Here is a 17,377-nt window from a genome sequence, read left to right as displayed (position 1 = left end):
ATTACAGAGCAATTTCATTCTTTCCAAGTCACTGAAATTTGGCTTAGTCATTCAGACTTGAACAGAACAAAAGCCACTGGCAGCTGGCATGTTGTATATTTGATTTCCACCACCATGGAGTTAAAAGAAAAATCTCCACTGCCCTCTAGTGGATCACACCTACTGCCAGAAAAAACAACGATGAGTCAAAAGAGGCCGCATTCCTACACCTCATTTGCATTGATTCAAGCGTCAGAGTCAGCAAGTGCAGTAGCTCCTGACGTCACGTGCCTTAAACAGACTGAGACGCTCTGTTCATGAAGCCGCCTTAATGTCTGTAGGAGAAAGGCCATACACAGTCTCTGAGAAATGCAAACAGCAAGAAGAGTGTGGACTCCTACCGTTCCACATGCTACATGGCTAATGGGGCGCAGACGTCCAGCTAATAGCCCACTCACATGCAATCCACACCCATGGGAACCGCATGGCTCCAGGCACCTGAAATCTGGCCATTTTCCAGAAGTTTAACCCCTAAATAAGATTGAAAGAGAAGTGATGGGGCTCTCAGGAGGAATGAAGCTCATTAGGTGTGAAAGCTATAATTGCTTTACAGATCTTAGCAAAGTTTCAGGAGATTAGCAGACTTCAGAGGGACTGATGCTAACTACAGATAATCAGGTATTAAGTGATAAAGCTAGCTACTGTATGCTCTGTGCTGGCTGATTTAGTGCCACGGCAGCCAAAGCCAGCCAACAATAAAGTGTCTGAAATGTTTGGTTGAAATTATAGTGTAGAACTTTGATGGTCATCTATAAGACATGGGTAGTATAGACCACTTGTGGATGCAAACTTGTACTGCATTTTTCATTTCTATTCATGTCAAAAGTCCTTCCATTGTTAAAATGAACTAGCTAATAAAATGTGATTACAGCCAAGATAAATTGATATTTTCCTGCTAGCCACTAAGACCAACTACATTACTGACCTTAATTAACTAAACACTCATTCAGATAACACTGTCCAATGTATAATTATAAGCATGCGTAATATACATTACAAGTAATGTAGAGTTAGATTTTTTCCTTGTTGACAATGTAAGGCATTCTGTTTTTGTTTGCTTTCAACGTCTATTTTCCATCCATTTTTGTCTTTTATTTCCAAGAGTTTCTGCTTCATTAGCACGCTAGTCAGCCAACTCCTTGCTAACGGTTTGCCATATTGGTGAGGAGCTACAAATACTGATTAATTATTGTTTGTAGACCATTGTTTATCTACATTTATAACTTTCTTAATTGACAATAATTTCTTCTAAGTAAAGGCTCAGACAGCTCCCTATACTATTAGCTGTCGAATTGACCTGACATTATGTTTTATTTTAACATTTTTTTAAACATTTTTTATTTGTAATACTGCAATAATTCATGCTTAAAGGCTTTAATAATTGTTCTGTGTTTCCAACTGCATACTAGCATACTATGTTGTAATTCAGTACCCCAGGTATGCCATTACTTAAATACATGTAGTATTAAATATTCCTTAAATGTGGAACACTATTTAGGTCTTCTGAACAATACCGATTATCAATGTCCCAAACCCAATTCTTATTTTCAAAGAAGCACTTAGGGATCATCAGTCACATTTGCCACATGCTGATTCCTTTCTCTGTGATGACATAGGCACTGTGGTGCTTTTCAGTATCATGTGTGATGATACTTACTCGGACACATGAGAGACAGGAAGGAGAAAGATGTCTCTCTCTGGTTCCATTTCCAGGTCATCTGCAAAACTGTTGATCCTCTGCAATGGAGGACGTGGTTGAACCTCCAAAAACTCTGAGCTTTGCTGTACTACAGAGGCACACACAATTACTCTCACTCACAGTTTGGGGTTTTAAGGAAGATCATAATCATGGTCTGACATATAGGTCTCTGTAAACTGATGAAAGAAACCTGGAAGATCTGTATATAATACAAACATCACATATAAGTCCTTCCAATAAGGACTTTTTTTTTTTTTTTGGAAAGCACTTTATATACTTTTTTATTGGAAAGTACTTTATTTCACTATATTGTTATAAGCAACTGATATAAAATCCTATTTCTGTTTAAAAAAATTCACAAACATTTACAGTCCAAAAAATAGCACACAAAAGGTGGAAATTGTCATGACTAAGTATTTCCTCCCTCTCCCTGTATGAACTGTTATTTCGGTGCTCTTTAGGTTGGAGAAATCAGGCCTAATAGCTAAGATCAGATTACCTGGAGGAGGGGAGAACTGGAAGGAGGTTATAGAGGTCCAGGACTGCTGTTGTTCTACAAAGGGGAGGGAGTAATACACATTATTTCTTCTTACCTAACCTCTTCACCACATCAGTGCACAGCATTTACCCCAGATGCAAATTTCAAGAACTTCAAATCCTGTGGCAAAGTCATGCTGCCAAGTGAACAAAAAATATTTAAAAAGGGGGTGTGTTCAAGCAATGTCAATGCACATATAGAAGAAAGTCCCACACACACCCTGACAAGATTTTGTGATGTGGTACTAACAGCAAAGACATGCAGCAGCAGACACTAACAGCAGCTCACCAAATCTTCTCTGAGCAACAGCTTTTACTGTGAGCAGAGAACATAGAAAGAAAAGTAAGGCAGATAATCACTGTTATAATTGAATGATTCAAGTGGCAAGTATAGTGAAAACTAGGAAAACAATCAAATCAGGAGCTTGAGCTGATTCGTGTAAAAATTGACTGTCCATAAAGATATTGATACTACCGGAAGTTTCAGTACTGTACACTGTATCCTGACTTTGGTCTTGGCCATCATCAAACACAGAATCAAAGGTGATTGTAGGAATTGTAGGAGAGTTTGGACCATTGTCTTTGTCAATGGACTTCATCTTTCTTCTCATTTTCACCTAATCAAGTAAAAGAGATTTGTAAATATGGGCAGTAGTACACTAGATATACAGAGACATGACTAAGAAATCACTTTCTCAAAATTTGGAGTGTTACAATTACAGTGGATCCCCCACCAATTTTCTCCCTAACCTGGCCTTGCCATATCCCACCCACCAACCAGCTCTCCCCTATCATATGACGGCTATTAACCTGGGGGGATGTGGATTAAAATTTGCTTCCTCCGATACATGTTAAATTTTATTTTTTTGAACTGCTGTTCGTGTTGTATCGCAAGGCAGCGTGACATTTTTGGAGGAAAGCTACATACGTTGAATTATAACCACAATTAAGGTAATTTCCATGATGTAACATCATAAAATGTGGAAAGGTTCACATGCTTATATGATATGATGGTTATATGGTTATATGATTAACACTGACAATGGCTTAAATCCATTCAAAACAGTAATAAATACTGTTGAGCTGAGTTTAAAATCTTTGTTTAATTACAAAGCATGCATTGCATGGGACACTCTTTCTTTACAGAGGACTGGAAAATGAAGTCCTGTTCTACTCAGTACTTACCATGGATGTTCCAATGACCCAACTCAGATTTTTTTTTTACTGATAACAGGCATGTGGTTAAAAATGTAGTCATGAGGTCCTGTACATCTTCAAAATATATTTAAAACCTGAATTGTAATATTGGTTTATATTTTTGTGCTTGCTTTTATCAAATTAAAACCTGACCTCATTTTGACGCAAACTAACCCAAGTGTTAGGCGTAAAACAGCAAGGTAAAAATAATCTTCCTACGTACAGTTTTTTTAACCTTAGGACCGAATGCTGTGTGACTCGATGACGCATGCTTCTTTCTCACAAACATCTTATAGGTGGAAGAGTCTGGGTTTTCTACTGCAAAGCATCTCCAAGATGTCTAAAACCAAGGTAAATGAAAGAAAGATGAAAGATAAAATTCACACGTTTAAACAAATGAAAACCTTAGACAAAGATGTGTCAGACATGTCTCAATCTGACCTGTATAAGACAGGCAGCAGCAGGAATTTGCCTGTTGAAGTGCTTCTGTCTCTGTTTCTGCTGGACTTTCAGGGCAAAGCCTGAACCCAGAATGCCCTGCAAAGCATGCATGGCTATATTATGTTAATTTGGTTTAGGAATAAGAAATATGTTGTTGTGGATTCTGTGACTTACAGCAGGCAAAGCAAAGAAGGACATAGCAAAGACGGCAAAACAGGAGCCAATAGTTTTCCCTATCCAAGTCTGTGGCACTTTATCCCCATATCCAATGGTGGTCACAGTCACCTAAGCATGAAAGGAAAAAATACATGATGGTTTTGGAAAAGATTTGTTAACACAGCTTTAGGCTATGAAAGATGCCTACCACTCCCCACCACAGTGCATCAGCATAGCTGGAAAATTCAGTTATTCCACTGCTGTCCACTGCGTCCTTTTCTGCCAGGTACACAAAGTACGAGCAGAAGATCAGACCCAAGAATCCAATATAGAGTGTTGTGATCAGTTCCTGAGAGACATTCATTACAAAGAAATACTTTACAAGCTGTGTATTGACTCACAGAATATGTGATAATATGTGCAAAATGGAATGAAAAAGATTTTCCTACTTGGCGATGGATGAAGACCACAGATCCCAGCAACCTCCAAGTTCCTCCCTGTCGATCCACATGCAGCATTCGTAGGATCTGCAAAAAGCGAATGCCTCTGTACAAAAATATGAATAACAGCATATGATCAGTAAAGAAAAAAATAAAATTTTATAGATATAGATTTTATACATATATATATATATATATATATATATATATATATATATATATATATATATGTATATATATATATATATGTTATTGTAATCCTGTTTAGAAAAAACTACATCCTTATTACCTGACAGCAGAAGTAGCAAAGACCTGCCCATTAGAGCCTACTGAAAGAACAATGACCGAGGCCACTACCACAATTAAGTCTGTTGGAAAAATAGAGAAAAACTAGATTGAAATGTAATCAGTGGCAGCAAAACAGTCATTAAAATGACATAATTATGCAGGCACTTGGAAAATGCCTGTGGGTTGAAAATACTAGACAATGAACTCAGTGAATGTGCTCTCACCGATGATAGAGATGGGCTTTCTTGCGAAACGGAGCCTCCCCAGAATACCCACATATTTACTCCGGCATCCTGCAGACCACAGCCTCACCACATACTCCACTCCGAAAAATACCACCAACACTATTTCCTAGTAAGAAGAGAGGCATTCACATTTCTAGCCTGCTTAGACAATGGTGGGTTTGATGATTTTGACAATGGGGATTGTTTTGATTATTCAGTTAACTAGACTGAAATTATGGTAAGGTGTGTTTATTCAATTCAGTAACCACAGCCGCCTGCTGCATATTAAGGTAGACAATCTGGTTTCATTTAGTGGAAAAGTTGAAGAAGAGTTGATTCGCAAGCAGTATTACATTCACGTATATTTAAAACAAAGGTACTTTTAGGACAACAGCCTATACTAAGTATACTAGCAAACAGCTTTATTCTAAAATAAACAACCCTTATTAAAAAACATGTTATTGAAACTGCTATTACTGAAATTTACTATGCAATCATGGAAGAATGTTCTCTATATTCTTTTAGTGTGATATACATCCAATAAGACAATCATTTGGCAGCAACACAATGCATGAAATCATGCAGATACAGGTCAGGGGTTTCACCCAATGTTCACATCAAATATCAGAATGGGGAAAATGTGACCTCAGTAGATGTTGGTGTCAAATGAGCTGGTTTATGCATTTCAGAAACTGCTGATCTCCTGGGATTTTCATGCAAAACAGTCTGCAGAGTGAGCAGCAATTTTGTGGCCAGAAATGCCCTGCTGATGATAGAGTTCTGAGAATGACCAGACTGGTTTGTATGGTAAGTTAAGTATGGTAAGAAATGTACTATTATAGCTCAAATAACCACTCTGTACACCCGTGGTGAGCAGAAAAACATCTTAAAAAGCACAACCTTGAGGCAGATGGGCTACAACAGCAGAAGACCACATTTGGTCCCACTCCCCTCTGCCAGGGACAGGAAGCTGAGGCTACAGCGGGCACAGGCTCACCTAAATTGGACAGCTGAAGATTGGAAAAATGTCACCTGGTTTGATGAATCTTTATTCCTGCTGTGACATGCAGATGGTATGGTCAGAATTTGGTGCCAACAGCATGAATCCATAGACCCAATCTCCTTGTGTTAACAGTACAGGCTGGTGGTGGTGTAATGGAGTTTTTTTGGCACACAATGAGCCCCTCAAGAATCAATTGAATGCCACCGCCTATCTCAGTATTGTTGCAGAACATACTGAATTTAATAGAGTCTTACTAATGCTGAGGAAAAGTTGACAGGCGTCATGTGGCAATACACAAAGCCAGTTCATGGTCACGGCCAATAACAGCAGTCTCACTATTTAACTAATGCAAACAAAGGGAGGCACAGAGTGCGCCTGGTGACGGAATCAGACAAGTATGAGTTATGAGGCTGGCCATGACGCCCTCTGTTTCACAAGCAGTCTGGAGAACTGGGAACAGACTGGACAAGCGGCCTGGGAAAAGGAACACAACTACAGTCGCTGGGCAGCTTGTCCAAATTGCCCATTAGATTGGAGTAGAACAACAGGATCAGTCTGGCAGGAGGTGAGGGGTCAAACAGGGCTGATGGGGCAAAGAAGGTGACAGCGAGGCTAATAGGACTAGAGACGAAGGCATGAGGAAGGGTCTCCTAGCAGGACAGCAAAGGGATTTAACCTGAAATGTCTCTCTTGTCTCTCAGGGTGACTCTTTTAAAGAATTTAGTTTAGAACATTTATTTATTTGACTGGAGTTTTTGAGTTATTTGAAGGCTGAACTGATTGTGATACATGTGCTGCACAACAACTTTCAGACAATTAACCAGCAACCAGATAATTAAACAGTGACTTACATTTAATTTTCAATATTTGTGAATATTGGAAATTGCCATTTAATTATAAGCTTTCATTTCTGTTTACTTATGAACATTTCTGGAGCTCTGCTATTTTTCGTTACACCTATTGTCTGTTAAAAGAACCAACAAGGTAAAACTTTAGTTCAGCATAATTGCAATTGTGAATCATTATCTCTCACAAAACACAAACATCCAACAAATATCAAACAATTTACTGGACTGCACTCACACTGTGGTGAGAAGCACAAGCTCACCCTGTTTGTCCCAGTGACTTAGCCCACTGAGTTTCTAATTAAGTCTAGGCTAGTGACCACACTGACCAGCTGTCACCTAAAAGGTCCGGGTGGAGGGCCAATGGGCACCACAGGGGCCATGAGAGCAGCTCACAGGAAGAAGAAGGAAATGAAGGACCAGATGCAGGGCCTCTTTCTTTGTTACCATGGCAGTAGGATTTCCCATCCAAAATGTAGCTGGAATGTTGTCGGCAAAGGTCAATGAAGTAAAGTGGCTAGGCTGGTAAGGGCTAGCTGACTTTTTTAATACACATCATGCAAGGTTACACTACGTATTCGTGAACACATCTTAACGGCACTGTCTAGAATATCTGAGGTCATTTTGAATGATTGACATGACAGTGTAAGAAAAACAAAAACCGGAATTATGAAGACACAGATTTTTTTTCTTTAGAAAAAACAACAGTATAAAAATGGAAATAAAGTTTCAGGGACTGCAATAAGTAAGATATTTGATATATAGTATTAATCTTGATATAGATCTTATCAACAAAAGAAAAAGGCAGACCTGCATGACTGACCTTCATGATCCTTTGCACTCAGTGTTCGTGACACATGAAAGCGCACACAGTAAATTAGATCTGTAGAATTTTATGTAAACCTCCAAAAAAATGATATAAAAAACACAATTGCACATTTTTATATATTAACCAAATTTCCTATAAAATTTATTGAGTATAATGTAGTTGGATAATGCAAGCTGTCACTGCAAAGAGTCCCTTGTGTTTCCAGAGTATACAAAGAAAAATCATGTGCCAAATGAGGGGGAGGGTGAAGGCTCTTATCAGTGAGGTGAAAGATGTCATGGAGGTCATTCCACACACCCTTTGCAACTCTTGAGTGTTACTCAAAACCTCTGGGGGATAGGAAGTGTTTTCACCTCCTAGTAGTTAATGCCCCTTAGTCATGTAAACAACAACTGTTTGTACCTGATTGCTGTTTTGTTCAGGGCAGAATCTGTCAGGATAATGTTTAGTTTTTCTTATTCACTTTGATGACAAACAAGGTCAACTGTAATTGTGCCCTTTGGCAAATAGGTAAAACAGTACCATAGATATAGATGAGATGAGTGAAGTAAAGCAGTGTGTGCTCATTATGTATTCGTGGCTGTTCTTTTATCACTATCAAGCCTGAAGGTTTTACAGTTTTATAGCCGTGCTTTAAAGGGGGCTCAGCAATTTCAGTGAGAACCAGAAAGCCATTTGTGTTCTTTCTGATTATCTGCAAGGTGTAAGTCTGCAGCAGGCACTGTTCTCTGTGTGGAGTCCATCACCTCGTAACAGAAGTGCTGCGGTTAAATCACCCGAAAACAGAGCATGATGAGGTCTCGTTGCACCTCGTTAGCATAAAGACTGGGCTTGATGACATCTATCTGATTTCTTTGTGAGGCAGAAATAGTTTACACGTGTAAGTTCACGGCACTGTGGAACGTGTAAAAACCCACCACCTATTAGACTGCCCTGTGTGAGTTTCTACACTTCATGGCTTCCTGACAGATGAGCTTCCCTTTTGTGGTGTAATGTTGGTCACCTTGGTGGACAGACCAATGACACAGGTGGCATGTTATGCATTACAAATGTGCAGTAGCATTCCTATCAAGAGAACAATGTTGTACTAAGCTGGATTCACAGTTCAGATGATTTGCATTTGAAGCTCGATCTACTGACACTTACAGATAGTGATAAGAAGTGAAGAAGTGTTAGGGAGTCGTTGCCATGTTCTGCTAATTAATATGAAATATTAGATCACTCACTGAGTAAAAAGATCTGTAGCAGATATACAGCTACAATATATAAAGTGATTCTGATATTTGTGCAGGCAGACTCAATGTAGAAAGGCATCAAAATACATGATTTCTGCCTTTGTTCAGCCCAACAGCTGTGAGGCGAATACACAGGCCTGTGCTCATTAAAATGGGGAGAGCTGGGGGTTGGGAGTAGAAAGGAGGGGTTAGGCATGGCAGGTCTACTTCCTGTGAGAAATATCCACGTCCATGTCATGATGTGCCTCCATTTATACTTAATAACAAATGTCAAATCAATCAATCAATAATGCTAAAAACTTGGAACATCTGTCACAACACCAGAGAATGGTCTGATCCCCGTGGCTCCTTCCCTGCATCAAGGCCAGGGCATTAACTTGTAACATTCAGCGTCGCCTGTAAAAAATCATCGCATAGCTTTAATCCTCTCTATCCAGTGGATTGGCTAACCTCTGACCTCTAGTGAATAGTCATCAGACTAAAATCTAAAACTTTAGATTTTCCCTACCAGCCCGGCCTGTTTGATTCTTTGCATCCTTCCTTTGTCCCTGTCCTTTGTCTGGTAATTATATTAAGCATAGCTCACTATAAAAAACAAAGGATATGCTGTTCGTAGGAGGAAGCCGGTAGCTTGAACACATGGCAGAGAGTCAATGGAGCATACAAGCAATCAAGTGTTGTATTGATTATCTTTGTTTCTGATATCTTGTTGCACCCCCCCCCCCAAAAAACAACAACAAAAACAACAAAAAAACAAAAACAAAACAGTGCTGTTCTTACAGCGTGAACCGTAATTAAGCAAAATTACTTTAATTGATCAGATATAAATCTTGAAAAAGTTAATTAAGCAGACCAGGCAATCAATTGAATCACATAAAATCAAAGTTGGAACCAGCCAATATCTTGTGTTCTTACACACACTTATTTTGATGACCGTCTGAACGATTTGCAGATAGGATAATTTCACTTTATAGTACTGGATGCAATAAAACAGTGTTGACTTTGTCATTTGTTATGCTTTCATTTAAAGTAGTTATTGCTACAAGGCACCATGGGCCTGTATTTACTGCTCTGTCGTCTTCACGCCATAAACCCAGTGAATTTGTCAATTGTAGTGCCATATCGCCCCCTGCTGGAAAGAAATGCTTCAAAACTTTCATAAAACAATGACATTGCACCACTTTTTATATAGAACACATAATGTAGATGAGGCCTTGTTGTGGTTAGCATTTTTTAAATGCCAATAAAATAATTTTTAAAAACTCACCACCCAGAAAAGTGTATCTTGGGCCAGCCCCTGATACTGGTCAATAGTGGACAGCACGCTCAGGATCAGGCAAGATAGAACAATCAAAAACCTGCAAAAGGAACAAGACATAAAACACTCATCTCTTTACCAAGCACAACAAAACATTATGGAAAAATAAATAAATCATTTATTAAAATCAAGCAATTAATTATAAATAGTAAAAAAAAAATCTAAATCAATAGATACTAAAGTCTTCACTATTTTGGAAAACCTGAAGCACCCTCTGCTGGTAAAACTTTTTATCGCATTAATCGTAATTCATCTTGGGGAAACCACATCATCCTATTCTGGATGCATCCTGAGGGAAAATGTACTGACATTTGGTAATATTTTAGTGCGCGACACTTCTTAATGTGTCCGCTAGGTGGCAATATCGTGTCAGAGTAACAATATCAGCGCCCACAAGCAGCTCCTGGAACACTGGCTTAGCATTTTAGCTCTAGATGGTCACAACCTCACAGAAATAAGAATACAGAAATAAGAAAAAAAAAAGCCTTTCGAGTGTCTACTGCTATGTGGTTGACAAATTTTGCTGACACAATTTAGAATGACATTTTAGTAATGTTTCAGTGCTCCTCAATAATTTGTCATACCATTTGACATTTCCAGAATATAACAGACACCATTATCCAGAGTGACTTACATTATCTAATGTGTATACACCTGAGGATTAAGGGCATTGCTCAGGGGCCAGCAGGGGTAGCATGGTGGACCTGGGATCGAACTCATAGCCTTCCAATTGGTAGACCAACACCTTAACCACTACGCTACCACATGCCCACGGTAGGACTAGCAGCGCCCCTTGAATCCATATCCTGGCACAGAGGACTTAAGCTTTTAAAAACCTCACAGAAATTAGAAAATACACAAACAGGTTTGAAAGAGGTTTTGTGCACTCAGGAGTTTATTTTAAGTGGTAGTTAAATTATCAATGATCAAATGTTACAAGCAAGGAAGCTAGTTTGTTTTAGCCAATTGGCACACAGTGAAAATGACACATTACTTTTATTACATATTATTTTTATTATAACCTGGCTTATTAGATGATGGGTTCTGAGACTTCTGTGTTTTCTTGATAGGGTGAGGAGGTGGACAGAGTAGAGCTACTGATCTTTTGTATGAATGGAAGTTAGATTAGTTGTTTGGTCAACATGCAGGGATGTATGGGTGAAGACCTCAAAGCTCTTGTCTTAATGTCCATGTACTATTTGGAGCTCCACAAACAACAAAGGTGAAATGCAGTATATATAATTTTAATTTAAATCCATTTTATGTTCTTATCGTAAATACGTCTTAATGAATTGATTCCTAACGTCCCCTTTAGTTTCTTTGATGCTGGACATGCCACCTGTCAATGTTTACTACTCTGTAGATCAGTGGTTGAGTTGGGAATCAAATTAAAAAAAATCTCCAAAATTCTAGTTTAAAGGAATTGGCACCTCACAGGAGGAGCTTGAGCTTATTTTACTCTCTGAAGAGTTATTATGCCTAACGCATGTTTTTTTTATTTCCAACCTAGTAGGATGGTTACCTATGCTCAGTTTCTTTTGTATGCGTGCATGTTGCCCTGCTAAAAGCTGGCATCCAATCCAAGGTGTGTTCCTGCTCCATGCCGTGTTTCGCAAATAGAAAGGACAAAGCTGTTCATGAAGATAAATTATTGGTTTAATGAACTGCGTCGTAACTCTGATCATTAGCCAACTTTCCATACACTTTTTGTGCTGTTATCCACAAAGTGAAAATGCACAAAATAAAATCTCCTGAGTGTTGCCATCCACCCAGACTTTAACAGATAAAATAGAGAACTTATATAGGAACTACATATGTGGCCCATGTGTCCTCAAATCTTTGCAAAATAGAAAGAGGAGTGAGAAAATCTATTGAAATTGTCAAGCTTATTGTCATTTTATTTCACAAATAATTAAATCATACAAAATATCAGATGATGTCAGGATGGAGCACTTGCTTGTCTAACAGGGTTCCAAAGCAGGACATAAAAGCTTAATGTAGCTTCATGTACAACAACGAGAAAAAAAAATGTATAAAAAATTTAAAGTAGAAAAACTTTTTCACAATACTGTAAATTTCTGTGAAAATTCACAGACAGCTTAGCAATGTCAAGGACAGTCCTCTAGCCCAGGTCTTTACCTGACGTCAGACTCTCTGCTAACAAGATCTCAGATATAAAAGTTTGCTGGGGAAAAAGTCTAATAGTTGTACTGTGCATTATGTAAAACAGCAAACAACAACAGGAACAAAAATATAAAGTTACCTTCTGCTTAAAGTTAATTCTTAGAGTTCACAGAACACAATGCTAACATTACCGATTGCCCTAATTAGTTAAATGTTTTAATGAGCCACCTTGGGATCATCTGAAATGCTTCTACTTTACATTAATAAGACTTTAATCTGTTTGATCTTGTGCTTGTGTGTGTGTGTGTGTGTGTGTGTGTGTGTGTGTGTGTGTGTGTGTGTGTGTGTGTGTGTGTGTGTGTGTGTGTGTGTGTGTGTTTTTAAAGTGTCAATAACCAATTTTGGTGTTTATCTACCAAGTGTAAAGTCCAGGTGAGCTTAAACACAGGGTTGGAGGTTAAACACATCCCTGGGTTGCTCTCCTACAAGGTCAACTGCATGCCTGAATAGCTGGACCAACAAAAACTGCTTCAAGCCCTCTCAATGCAAGATAAAACTGTTTTCCTTATTGAGAGATAAGCGAGTTTTACCTTGAGCAGCGCTACCGTTTTTCTCTACAATAATTCAATGAAGAACTGCAGTATATTAAAAGACAGGATATTAGAATGAATCAGATAACTAGCCATTATATAACAGAATGAACTATGGGTTTAGAGAACATGAAATTAATAATGTTACTTATATTACTACAATATATATATATACACACAGTTGTGCTCAAATGTCGGCATACCTTGGGAGAATTTGCAAGATGTATACCATCTTTTAAAGAAAACACGAGCGAGAAAGCAAAATAAATGTATTTTACTTCTTATAGGACTCAAGTAGCATCAGCGATGGCAATCTTTTGTAATAATTGTGCTTGAGGTCCTTAATTCTCTAAGGTGGTATAGCTGCCCATTCTTCTTGGCAAAATGCCTCCAGTTTCTGTAAATTTCTTTTGGTATTGCACAAACTGCACGAGAGATCTCCCCAAAGAGGTCAGGAGACTATGTTGGCCTCTTCAGAAACTTAAACTTTTTCTTCTGTAGCCATTGGAGAGCCAACCTTGCCTCTTGCTTTGTGTCATGGTCATTTCAGAACATGCCTAGACAAGAGCATCCCATGCGCTGCTTTTTTGCTGTAAAATGCAAATGGTCTGCTAGTATTTTCTGATAACATGCTTCATTCAACTTGCCATCAACTTCCCTATGCCACTGGAGCTCAAACAGCCCCAGGAGATCCACCACCATGCTTTACAGTGGGGATGGTGTACTTTTCACCATCACTTTTTTGACTCCTCACCAAACAGCGTTTATGGTTGTGACAAAAAATTTCATTTTAAAATTTCAACACTCCAAATGACTCGGTTCCAGAAGCTGTAAGTCTTGTCTAGTTACTGTCTGGTGTACTGGCCTTTTTGTGTAATGGGCGCAGTAACAGCTTTCTCCTGGAAACTTGACCATGTAGGTCATTTGGGTTCAAGTACCTCCTTATTGTGCTACTTAAAACAACATCACTTTTTCTCTGGAACAACCTGTAATTTTTGTAAGATGTTCTCTGTGTCCCGAACAATTCTTCTCACAGTAGTGGATGAAATCTTTCTTGGTCTACATGACCGTGGCTTAGTATCTACAGAACCACTTATTTTCCACCTCTTTATCAGCGTTTGAACAGTATTGACTTGCAAGTGTTGAGGTATATTTTTATATCCTTTTCCTGCTTTATAAAGTTCTACCTTATTACTCAGGTCCATTGGCAGTTCTTTTGTCTTCCCCATGGTGCACTATCCAGCCAAGTCAATGCATCACCTCATGAGCTGAAAAACTAACTGACTATTTATGCACAGACACTAATTACAATTACAATGAGTCACAGATGTGAAAACTTCCCTTTATTAGCCATTTAAACCTCTGTGTGTCAATTTGTGTGTTTATAATGTGGACAAACATTCAAAGATATGTAAACTTTTGATCAGGGTTATTTAGGCAATTTCAGTTATCATTAGGTTTTGAAAAGGAGTCAACTCTGATAATTAATTACTTCAGGTGACCCCTATCATTAAATAAAAAAAATTTTTTTTTGCATTATCAGTCATATTTTCCAAATAAATGGCAATGTTTAACAATTTCTTTCAGGGTATGCAAACGTTTGAGCACAACTGTTTTTTATTTTAATGTAGATTGATTCAGTTTAATTTGTTTGGAGGGATGGATCAAGGTTAACTATGAAATAATTGTGAGTTAATTGTTCTAGACAGCAAACCTGCAATTGAATAGTAGCTCCAGAATGGCTGTATTTATCCCACACTTTTTGTTTTCAATCAACATCAGAGAGACGTTTTGTACAGCATGTCAGCCAACATGTAAACGCCTCATTCATGCATTTAAAAGAAATTACCAACCAGCAAAACACAACCAAAGAGCACACAGCATGCAGCACAGCTGCTGTTATGACAAAGGAAGGCCAGCTGTTAGCTGTCAGCGCTGACAGAGGGAGGGGCCAGAGACGTAAGGAAACAGTCTATTGGGAAATGGCTGTCTGTCAGAAGTTTCATCTTCATCAGTCATTATTGTAATCATTTTTACCAGGTACTTGTGCTTTTATGGCCTTCAGTAGAGCTATTCAATACCCAAACAACCTGCAGCCCTCTTACCTTGTATTTCTAAAGAAACTACAAAACAGCTCGCAGATACAATGTTTTATATGAATAATACATCTGTATTTCTGTGAAACCAGCAGAGCTCAGCAAAAAGCGCTCATGCTAAATGGTACTCAAAATAAAGTAGGTCTAACGAGTGACTAACAAGGTTTTGAAATAAATGTAATGTCACAGTGCTATGCATTACTTGATACCAGTCATTGCAATGCTTATAGTAAATATATGTTATATGCCAAACAGTCAATAATTAAATGATATTCACTACGCCTGATGTATGTTGCAAGCATCCATCTCAAACACTGCAGGGAAGTGTTTCTGAAGGGCTTGGGTTCGTCCTCTTGGTCAAAATATTACAAAATCACATTGACACTGTCATATCACTGATTTGTCAATATGTGGTTTTTCTAAGGGTTGCTCCTTAGGTCTCTAAACAGATATCTGTGTCTTAGATCGCTAAACATGTAATTTTTAACAAGATACAGTACATTTCCAGAGCAAAAGAACAAAACCCTAAGGTTCTAAATATGTTGACTTTTTTTGTCTTTTTGTGCTGTCCTAATTCCTGGCACTAACAGAGCCTCTCAAATAGCATTACTATTATTTTCTCTTCAAGAGTAAATGAGAGGTCTTGTCTTTTACCCCAGGTGATTATACACCAGCTTTACAGTCACCCTGGTGGTACTTGTGGGAAGGAAAGTAAATCTGTTATCACCATGTCACCAAGGTCAGTAGACATTTTTCTTTCTTTCGGTTGATACCCACATGGGTTTCCTCTAGCATCCTCCCACCTCAAAAACGCTGGTAGAGTGGAATGGTTATGATAAATTGTTCCTTTGTGTGAATGAGTGTATGCATTAGACCATTTCCCCACTCACACCTTAATCCAAGCTTCAGATCCACTGCGAATCCGATAAAGAGATTACTGTAGATGAATGAATGAAAAACAGGCCAACTTACTAAATTCGGGTAAGAGCTCTGAGTCAGCTGTTGTACATGACTGACGACTGTGGAGCTGCTGAGGGTTAAGGGCCTTGCTGAAAGATTAAACAGTGACATTCTGGCAGCAGAGGGATTTGAATTACAATCTTTACCACTGACTTATCACCTACACAGAATTACAAAAAAGGGCTTTTATCTGGCTAATGATACGGACTCCTACCATTCAACTAATGATGTTCTATTCATAAATTATACATATATATATATGAATATACATTAAATTATATATGTATAATTGTGTTATTGTGTTTAGCTTGTCTGTTCGGTATCTTGCCTTCCGGCTCTCACACATGGCAATAGCATGCATTCCACTCTGTCCTCTATCACTCAGTCTTAAACAGGTGATCATAAACAATGTGCTAGAAACCTAATCCACATGTACACATCAGCACATGCATAATCAGGCATGCACTAGGATGCAGATGCACACACAAAGACATGCATACACACACTGACTGGTCATGCTTTAATCATAAGTACAGTTCATCCTCTACACCAGTGTCTTTGCTGCAGTTCGAGCAAAGACAAGAAGGTACACATCTCTGATTGCTTTGCTTGCCTGCCTTCTATTCATACACTATCATGCAAGAGAAAAGGTTACAATTTAGCCTTCCAGACTTTGTCATGTGACAGCAAATTGAATGAACAATGTTAAGAAAAGGTTTAACATCACACTTTCTTATGTGATAGTCTTCTTACTGGTCCGTATGAACTGGTTTAATACAACCAGTTGGCATTGACCGATGGCATGACCAACTTTCTTTCCTTACATTTTCTCCTCTTTGCTTCCTATTTTTTCCTGCAAATGCACGTGTAGGTTTTGACATTTTAGGAACAAAGGTTACCAAATTGTAGCAGGATGTGTGAGACTTATTCAGTCTGCATACATGTCATAGGCTGAATATCAATTGGAAATAGAGAGCACCTATATATGGTATAAAGTTAGTACTTCTTATTGCATTATACTTCGTAAAGATTTTTAGCATTTGTGAATACAGAGAGATTGTAATACCTTACTTGGTTTGTCTGGCTGGCTCAACATAGATGAAACCTACACTTTAAACGCAATCTTGTAAAAGCCCATGTGCTCACTGGACATGTTATCTATGCAGCCTAGCACACAGAAGGTACACTAACACTCCCAAAATCCCCCTCTATCACAACCCAGCAGTAGTAGGTCATGAGGGCAGCTCCAGAGAGCCACCATGCTGCTGCCAAGTTTAGCAGCCCATTATCACCTCCTCTCCTGCTAAGGATAGAGAACATGACAGGCAGCTGGTGCCTTCATTCTGCACATTCCTC

The 17,377-nt window shown here is 38.5% G+C and overlaps 1 protein-coding gene across 2 annotated transcripts in view; it reads right to left on the bottom strand.

Annotated features, from left to right (window-relative positions):
- The window catches only part of kcnq1.1 (potassium voltage-gated channel, KQT-like subfamily, member 1.1), a 35,599-nt gene that overhangs the window by 15,855 nt on the left and 2,367 nt on the right, over positions 1-17,377 (bottom strand). The window contains exons 2-13 of one of the 2 annotated variants that reach the window (XM_047807254.1): positions 10,201-10,291; positions 5,022-5,148; positions 4,799-4,877; positions 4,519-4,615; positions 4,278-4,418; positions 4,088-4,198; positions 3,914-4,009; positions 3,696-3,812; positions 2,751-2,892; positions 2,565-2,591; positions 2,238-2,291; positions 1,697-1,826 (exon numbers count right to left, since the gene is read on the bottom strand). In XM_047807254.1, the coding sequence (XP_047663210.1) occupies positions 1,697-1,826; positions 2,238-2,291; positions 2,565-2,591; positions 2,751-2,892; positions 3,696-3,812; positions 3,914-4,009; positions 4,088-4,198; positions 4,278-4,418; positions 4,519-4,615; positions 4,799-4,877; positions 5,022-5,148; positions 10,201-10,291 (1,212 nt within the window). The remainder of the gene's footprint in view (positions 1-1,696; positions 1,827-2,237; positions 2,292-2,564; positions 2,592-2,750; positions 2,893-3,695; positions 3,813-3,913; positions 4,010-4,087; positions 4,199-4,277; positions 4,419-4,518; positions 4,616-4,798; positions 4,878-5,021; positions 5,149-10,200; positions 10,292-17,377) is intronic. The other variant, XM_027136905.2, reaches the window with a different exon arrangement.

Source organism: Tachysurus fulvidraco, chromosome 1, assembly GCF_022655615.1.
Source record: "Tachysurus fulvidraco isolate hzauxx_2018 chromosome 1, HZAU_PFXX_2.0, whole genome shotgun sequence".
Taxonomy (NCBI): domain Eukaryota; kingdom Metazoa; phylum Chordata; class Actinopteri; order Siluriformes; family Bagridae; genus Tachysurus; species Tachysurus fulvidraco.
This window is presented reverse-complemented; position numbering and strand designations above follow the sequence as displayed.